At 40.2% G+C, this 9,499-nt stretch overlaps 1 protein-coding gene across 1 annotated transcript in view; it reads right to left on the reverse strand.

The window, feature by feature from the left end:
- The window catches only part of LOC139136855 (nonsense-mediated mRNA decay factor SMG8-like), a 92,902-nt gene extending 86,421 nt beyond the window's left edge, over positions 1-6,481 (reverse strand). The window contains exons 1-4 of the mRNA XM_070704692.1: positions 6,378-6,481; positions 3,635-3,749; positions 2,957-3,010; positions 486-692 (exon numbers count right to left, since the gene is read on the reverse strand). Coding sequence (XP_070560793.1) covers positions 486-692; positions 2,957-3,010; positions 3,635-3,749; positions 6,378-6,436 — 435 coding nt within the window. The 5' untranslated portion in view covers positions 6,437-6,481. The remainder of the gene's footprint in view (positions 1-485; positions 693-2,956; positions 3,011-3,634; positions 3,750-6,377) is intronic.
- Positions 6,482-9,499: the final 3,018 nt, after the last annotated feature.

Here is a 9,499-nt window from a genome sequence, read left to right on the forward strand (position 1 = left end):
AAAAGTTACACTTCTGGTTCCCTTTAACATTGGGCAAAGGAAAAGTCAAAACACCAGTATTTTCTGACATAATACATAACTCACATCTGAGGAACAAAAAATATCTGACAAAAGTGTCACTGAAACATTCTTTAAGAAAACTTTCCAACCATTCTCTTTCATAAACTGGGATAAAAAATTCACGGGTCAGCTCTTTTGGATGAGAGAAACAAATTGCTTAAAATTTACCAGTATTCGAAATTCAAAAAGGCTGCCATAAATGTGTGTTCACTTTACAGGCAAAATTACATTTTTGATTTTCAAAAAACAGTGAAAAAGTTATTTATTCCACTGGCTTAAAAATAAGTCCATAAATGCAGCAGACTAGGAATTTACTCTAAAATTTTGCAAGTCAAAATATCTGTACTGGAGGTTCATCATACGATAAAAAATAACTTGACAAATTGTACTGAGTACACACTCACATCGCATGATTTCCTACTTACCATCACAAAATGGCAGACAGTGAACAAGTACAACAATGCTTTGGCATGCCTGAGTTCAAAATCCTTCCACTTTTTATGACTCTCTGCATTGCTGAGTTTATCCTGTAAATGCTGTGCGATCTGACACAGCACGGCAGTGTCGTACACAGACACTAGATGCAGGTATAGAATCTTCTGGCGCTGGTCGTAGTACGCCTCTATCTTGCTCTGTAACAGGAATAAACAGTGACATATTGGTTTACAAAATATCTGGATTTTCTGTTTTCAGTTATACTATCGGTATTTGTCTTTGGTTGACACCACTGCGCAGTCTTTGCATGGATGATGGAGTTCACTATTTTGCTTTACCAGACAACAGTTTACAATGTAGTATAGTCCCATCAACTTTCATCTAAAAGAAATGCAGATTTGATAATAGCTAGAATGCTCGACAGTGTATCAATTGGACTACAGTTGGGCAAATATCCTAAGCCAACACTTTTCTTCGCATGGGCTTTTATAGGGCAATGGTTGCATGACTGTGTCCTGTATTGGGAAAATAATGCTTGGTGGAGTAAATTTCTTGGTATACTATTTCCCATAGGGAATTTAATGAAAGTTTTGATAAACCACAATATTATATCAGTGTTTTTTTTACATTCTCCCACCAAAGAAATAAAATTTGCTGACATTGTCCTTTCCAATACGTGATCTATCATTATCATACATGCTGTGCCTGTATTTGCCATTCTTCTATTGTTCAGACGGTACTGATATGAGCCCATATTTAACTAGTGAAAATACCAATTATATTTTCACTGTAACCAAACTACTTACAGCGACGCGTACGCGTGACCTTTGCTGTATGCATGACCTCCGTTGGTATATGTACATATAAAACAGCTGAGCGAATAAGACAAATGACAATCCGAAATGTCATTATGATTATGGTCAAAATTCTGTTGTTTGCAGTCACTTCATGGGCATTGCACTTAGGCACAAGTACAGTTGTACCAAAAACATACAAACAAACGTATTGAAAATTTGTATGTCGACACCTGTCGATTCACGGCCGGTGCACGGTGCACGGTGTAGTGTTTTCGTGTCGTCTACGCTGCTGAAGATTACACCATGGATGTATGATTACACGTAATGATATCGGTTGACAGAGCATCATGATAGAATCGCTTTACGACAAGTTTCCTGTTGATGAGCTTAAAGTATCTGGGCGGTGAATTACATCGTTTACAGTCGTAAATGAGCCACGAAAATCCAACCGCACTGAAAATACTCGCGACAGACAAGGTTGAAGGTGCACATGATATTTCCGATTTGTACCTGTCAGTGCACAGGTCATGATCGTGTCTAGTGGCACCGATGCGGTGCGGGTTTCAGATACAATGTACCATCTCGGGAAAGTCGAACTTCCGCTTAGGTTGTTAAAGGAAGTTTAGTTCTTTTTAGGCAAACCAGGAACGAAAATATACGAGCAGACGACGGAAATACCTTTCAAATGTTTTATTCGTACAGCAAATCACGAACGAGTTACGACACTACAGCTTACAGTGTACTCACTTCATGTTTTCACTAATCTGCTTACTGAGATGGTAAATTCGGCATATTTGACGTCTGGGAACATGTACAATTCTTCGAGATAAACTGACTGGTACGGGTATTATATCCACTGTATGTGCATTCATAGATGTCGCAGAGGTGCTTGCGCTCTGTGCTCTCAGCTGTTCATACTCGATAGAGTTTGAGCGTGGCGCGAGTATTTTGACCCGATTTTGGCGGCCTCATAACTTTCATGCAGGGATGAGATTATGTATCAAACACGAAAACACACTCATTTTACAAAACTCCCGCCTATGTTTTACATCCACCGTCATATTAAACTAAAACTAAATCTTCTTCAAATTGTGAAAACCTGTGTCGACATCGTAATATCTAAATTGTTTGCATTAAAAGTGCTCCATAAACTCTCCGTTGAAGTGGAATGGCCCAGTAGCGGAATAATATCAAGAAGTGATACGGTTGTCATCACTCCTTAGCAACCAACTTTTTATAAGTACAGCCTGGAGGAAGCAAGGTCGATTTCAAGTTGATTTCGTCGCTAATTTCGGAGCGTCTGTAGGAAAACAGTCATAACCAAAGCATGCATGTATGATAAAGGGGTTATTACACGAAGTTAGGGCGATACCGCATCGTATTCTCGTGATGTGTCCGTATTTTGACTCGTTGCTGCGCAACTCGTCAAAATACGGACACATCACTCGAATACGACGCGGTATCGCCCAAACTTCGTGTAATAACCCCTAAGTATTTCACAATAAAGATATAAAATACAGTGGTACATAGACATATGGCACCATATCAAACACTAGCAACTCCAGAGGTTTTATGATATGGGACCTTCATTTGTGTAGCTATGGCCAGGGGAATTACCATTGGTGATTTACTACCTCCAATGATATGTAAATTAGACGACTTACACAGCTTTCCTGTGGATTGGTGTGTTCCTCATTCTCATCATCTGGGAAGTGAATCTGTGACATAGAAACAACTCACTGTTACCATGTGACATTACTGGTTCCCACCCATAATCCCAGGTACACATGAACCCTGCGTATGATGCTGTGTGTTCCCGACTTTACTCACCTCATCCCTGACTGTAAGAACCAGTCCTATCACAATACACGGGCTGAATGCAGGCATACTATGAAAACGAGAAAGCTGTACTATCCGTTCAGGCAAATACAAATTTTCTGAACATAACATTGTTTTTTTGCGTAATTACCTCCGAAGAGGAAGAATCGCCTTTGGACTTGACCAACCCTCTTTCCGACTACATCGTTGTTTTAGATTGTGCACTGTTAATTTTGGGGCTGGCTGATTCTGGAGTTTTCAGATCCCAACAATTATGTGGAATTGTGGGATTCCGGCATCTTTAGGAAACTAGGAAATGGAGGGTGAAAGGGCAACAAGGCAGAAGCAATGAAAACTGAAATATGTAAGTACGCTACATGAAATGAAATGCCAAAGAGGAGTTAAAAACTACATTCAAATAAATTCAACACTCAATATTCTGTATGCGTGTTATCTAAAACTAAAAGCAAAATTTTCCATTATGGAAGAACCTACATAATGTTGCATAACACTTCACAACTTACCGGGAAAACATTCCTGTTGAGTAGTTTGTTGACAACAGACGTCTTTGAGCTGTGGCCAGGTCGTCCTTTACCAAAAATTCCCACAACACACAGCTTATCTGAGTTGTTGAGCTCACTGGAATATCAAACGAGAACGCAAATATTTACAAGATGAATGAAACAGAGAGATTCGACACCATGTTTACAGTATCTCTGTCTTCAGGGACCTTCAAATCTTCAAGTCTTTGTTAAAATGCGCCATATGGGACATGTTTTGCTTCACAAGTTTTAATCAACTTGGCCTGATGGTGAAATATGAACTTGGTAGGCAAAGGGATAAACCTTCATTTCAATTTAATGGTAGGGAGGGGACGGACTGTGGGCGACATATTACTTCAGCCCAGCTGAGCCACTGCTGTTCGGAAGGTTTAATTAATACCACTGGGTTTACGAACCCGTCTGACAAAAGTCAAAGACTTGTCAAATTATGACCACAGTCACTCTTGTGACAGGCTGTGGGCAACCGTCTGCAGCAACACAACAACATCTACACATACCAGGTTTAAAGTGCAGTGGTCGTCGCGCTGCGCGTGCGCGATTTTTTTGTTGATAAACATAAATTTTTGTAAACATAAGTCTTCTCAACTTCAATCTGAGTGAGATGGGAGCGGTCCCTCACTTTGTTAACGCCTTTGTAAGACTCAACATCATGCAATAGTAAAATATTAAGATCGGAAACGAATTTCAGTGGTGTATTTCTATCTATAAACTTATGTAAGGCTACGAACATTGAGACACTACACTCGGCACATTATGTCGCTGAGTTTACTGCACGCAGTCACAGTGAACAAATGGGTTTGATCGCGCGCGGTCACGCTGGTTGTACACAATGCTATGTACAGTACAGTAAAAATACATCACTAAAATGATCAACATTGTATATATATGTAGACTAGCAACAAGCACAATGCCTAACACAAAATTACACTCAAGAGCATGATCGGCAAGCCAGAGCAGGGCACGGGAGATGTTGCTTCGATAGGGAGACGGTCACCGCGTTGACGTACATGGATATAAGAGAATGATTCTGGTCCCACAACCTACCGCCCCGCGACGACTTGGCCCACGACCCACTGTTGATCACCATTTCTAACTTCTTCTAGTAATACGTGGCAAGAAATAGTCAAATGACAGGACACAATAGACAAAACGAGCAGGTTTTTGCGGCATTTGGCAGGCAAAATTGCACGGCTACACATAGGGACGTATCGAGAGGCTGTGCACAGTCATGGCAGTGATCCAACGGCTGGCTGTGTTGGCCTACCGGTGCTACAGAGACTTCGTTGTTGTACCTCCTGATTGCCGGGTAGGTCTGAATCCCCTTTCAAATGAGATAACCCCCACATAACAAGAAGACCTATGAAAGGTCCTTCGCTTGACTTGATACCTGTGCTCGGAATTCTCGTTTGCATCCCCCAACGGGGTAAACTTTGTAGCGGAGTTAGATTCTCCACAGCCGAGTGTAGCACGCCATACACCTGGTTCTCTTAACACAGACATTCATGCACACCACGGAACAGATGCTTCTTGCTGCAGCGGGCATTGCTCTGCGAGCTGTAGATTTCTGTAGCTTGCGTTATTGTCAATTGTACTCCTGTTGGGCCTCTTGAAATGAAAGCTCTCGTTCTTGCTAGCGATGTCGTAGACTACAGCCCGGTCATTGATAGTCTGTTTGCATATACACGCGTACAGGTAAGTGTTTAGCTCCATGGCTCGAGCGATAACAGTAGCCGAGCCCCATTCAACTGATTCAAGAAAATCATGATCAAATGTGATCTCAATCCAGCGTGTAATTACTAGATTTGGTAAGTTGGTATGCTTGTGACAGATCAGCCGCCATTTTAACAAGCGGCAATATCGCAAACATTATAATCAACCTGTAACGTATAGTGCGGCATTCTTGGATATGTTGACAACAGGGGGACCCCCTCAGGAGCATGCGCAGGGCGACGACCACTTCGCTTTAATATCTTCACATACTGTTCCCAGAAATGGAGCGGGCACTCGATAGCTGATATATCACATTAGGTAGAACAGAAAATGCGTTTATGTTATAGGCACACATAATACAGTAAACCTCCAAAGTTTGATCAACGGTTATTCTACCCCACGTGGGGTAGAATAACCGTGACCAACATGGCAACTAGCCCTGCGTACAGGTCTGTGTATTCTGCAACGGTCTATGCAGACAACTGGGGACTCTGCGGTCCGGATCCGGACCGCAACGAAAACACTGTCTTTTTGGCCGAAATTCTGCTCTATCGGGGCAAAATCCCTTCCCTGCCTACCTTTACCTCCTAACCGACCCCAGAAAAGATGCGATTAACTTCTCCTAACGTCCAAAAACCGCTCGTTTTCTGAAACATATCGTACTCGACAAGTTGTTTACCCATGGAGATCGCCATTTTGAATCTCGATGCAAAGTCCCCAGTTATCTCCAGACTGTTGCAGGGCTGTGGTGGAGGCCGTATAACACCGGGAACACACAGACCTGTACGCTGGGCTACATGGCAACAAACATTGATTCCCAAGGAAAAGATGCAACATTGATTTGATTGAATCACATGTGCCATTCGTTTCAAGTGTCGGAGCGCGCAGACACATTTGCATTGCATCATATGATTCAAAATGCAGCATATGGCATATGCAGCCTTTCAAAAACTGTTTGTAACGCAGAAATCCGTCTCTAAACGAGCTTACTTACTCGAAATTACCCTCGAACGGAAGGGAAAACATGGCATCCATTTCCACGGGTGCCGCCATGTTTTGGTTCAGACTGCTGACAAGCACAGACAGGAAGTGTTGGTCTCTTTCATTATCGTACAGGGGGTAAGCTTCTCTAAAAGAACCGACCTAGACATGACGTCACTTGCCGACTCAGTCAAAGGCAAAATACACTTGTAGACTATGCACATCATTGGTCCATGGCCTGGGAATAACTGGTCATGTTAAAACCAAAGCCATCTTACCTATAGAAACAATTTTTTTTTCTGTAAAGACGGTGTTATTTCAGGACAAATAAATTGGACGTTAGAGTCCCATTATGAGAATGGATTTGTCAGACATGCTATATATTTTATCGATCTAATAATACGGGATAAATTGACCAAGCGGTTATTTTCAACGGCTGGGCGGAAAAACGAAGTTGGGAGAGAGTTGGACGCAGGGTTCATTTTGATTTCAGGATTAAGAGGGTGCAAATAATAAAGATTGTCGTTATGTGAAAGAATGTAGTTTCTCGGCAGTAATTTAGCAGTGTGTGACCAGGTTTCGGCATTGCTGATGCGGCGCTTACCATGGTCTGGTCTACCATGACCAAGAAAACACAAAAGAAGAGTACATACACAACAACGCACAATATAGATATATATATATATATATATATATATATATATATATATATATATATATATATATATATATATATATATATATATATACAGCTCTAAGAGTTGAAACTCATATTATACTGAGGAACATATTCCATGCTTATCATGCTAGAACAGTCCATGTGTTATCACTTATATGATCAGTAGGCACAACACGTGATAGCCAAGTGGTCTATATAAATTGATAACTTTTTCAACATTTTCAGAACAAAGTTAACGACTCACTCCTTTGACGGGAATCCGTGGCAAAACGCGTCCAACGCTTTTCATTTGGCCTCGCATTTAAATGTAAAAAGGGATAAAGACACCTTTTCTGTTTTACGTTAAAACGTGATAAAACGCTAACTTGTCTTTAAGCCCGTTTTCGTTACGTTGCTACGCATTCCAAAAAATTTATAACAAAATAAGGGCACCCCTCTCGCCAAACGGGGGGTCTAATTGCGTCCATTCGTTTCATCGTGACTGCCAATAAAAGTACTAGACACTCGAAGCAAAGATTTTCAAGTGGCTATGCCTGGGGGAAAAACAAAAAAGCGACACTTTTTTATTTTTCCTTTCAATGCTTTTCAAAACCATTCAGTTTGCAACAATGTAGCAAACTAATTAACAAGTACAGAGTAAGTTGCCAGACTAAGGGATGGACCATTAGACCTTGGGAGGGGGGGTGGTCACAATGAAATTGTGAAAAAATTTTTTTTACTATTGTAAATTTCTGAAATTTTTTTTTTCCAATTGAGATTAGCTGTGCAAATTTTTTTTCAGAGTAAATTTTCAGATTTATAATTTTTTTTTTTGTTCATCGCTGTCTGAAGATAAAGAGGGCAAACATGTGGTGCCAAGCACCACAAGCGGCCACGCAAGCGGTCACTGGGAAGAGGTCAGGAGAGGGGTGTCCCCATGCTGCTGTTGGAGCTTTTGAAAAATAGAGATTAAATGGTGTTATTTGGTGGCACTTGGGGAGTATTTTTGCGGGGGGAGGTCAGGAGGGGGTGTCCCCCTCCTGCCGTTGGAGCTTTTGAAAAATAGAGATTAAAATGGTGTTATTTGGTGGCACTTTGGGAGTATTTTTGCCGGGGGAGGTCAGGAGGGGGGTGTCCCCCTCCTGCTGTTGGAGCTTTTGAAAAATAGAGATAAAAATGGTGTTATTTGGTGGCACTTTGGGAGCATTTTTTTCGGATTACACATCTTCCTCTGAAACATGGTCTTCTTGCTCCTCAGTAGCTTCGTATAGTTTTGAAAATTGACTATTTTGGTTTCCTGGCTTCCCTTTCTACTGCGTGGTGAAATGCCTACATTCACCCCACCAAACATCATGCATATCTCATGATTTACAATTGATTTTGACAAGCTGAGAAGCTAAAATAAGCTAAATAATATAGTGAAATTTGCATATTTGTGTTTTTAGAGCAATTGTTGCCCTTTTTTGATCAAAACATCTATTTCTCTGTAGCAGCATGTCCAAATTGATTGGATGTGTATAGATGTGTTGAAATTTCAATATTTGTCTTTTTGGGCAATTTATGCCATTCATGGTCAAAAAATCTGTATTCTCTGAAAGGGCTTGTCCAATTTCTTTGAATTTGCTACACAAAAGCGATTAACCATGCAGATTTATTCAGTATTTGCTATCGAGAAACTTTCAAAGTTCAACCCTTTTATGTGTTTTTGTGTTGGGATTTGTTGGATAGATGGCATTCTACGTAGTGTATTGTTGAATGTTAAAACATGTGTTGCTGTTGTTATTTGAGGCTGTTTTTTGAGAAAAAAGAATTGAAAATGCCTTTTTAAAAGCAAAATAATACATAATGACTTGATATGTTGTTTTATCATTATTGACGTGTTTCTACTTGTTCACCCATTCTTGCATTCATCATTGTAATAAAATGCTGTGAAAAAAATGAAACTGATGTGGCCTGCATCTGTTTACCTTGATCTTAAAAGGCAAATACAACTTTCTGTCTTGACAACCATACCATAGTTTCAATGTTTTACCTAGTGTACCTGCTTGGTTTGTACGCAGGAAACAAGTAGAAAACAGGCTCTATAATTTCATAATTTTCAAGTGATCAGAATACAAAAGTCCTGAAAAGATAAGATAATCACAACTTCCAGTATAAGGGATACAGTCACTCTAAATGTATAAATTAAAATTAAAAATGTGCCGGGAGGATGTATTAAAAATACAGAAAGTTGCTTACTGTCGGTAAAATCTAAAAAAATTCAAATTTTAAAGACTTTTGCAGATTTTTTTTTTACGCCTTTGTCTTCTTATTTATTTTTTTTTTTTTTTTTGCAAACTAGTTGAAGATTTTTTTTTTTCCTAACTTTCGGCTCTGAAATTTTTTTTTTTCTGTTTTTGACCACCCCCCTCCCAAGATCTAATGGTCCGTCCCTAAACATGCTATTAAAGGTGTCTATCGTTCACTGCAGAGTGCGA

The sequence above is a fragment of the Ptychodera flava genome, chromosome 7 (genome assembly GCF_041260155.1).
Source record: "Ptychodera flava strain L36383 chromosome 7, AS_Pfla_20210202, whole genome shotgun sequence".
Lineage (NCBI taxonomy): Eukaryota > Metazoa > Hemichordata > Enteropneusta > Ptychoderidae > Ptychodera > Ptychodera flava.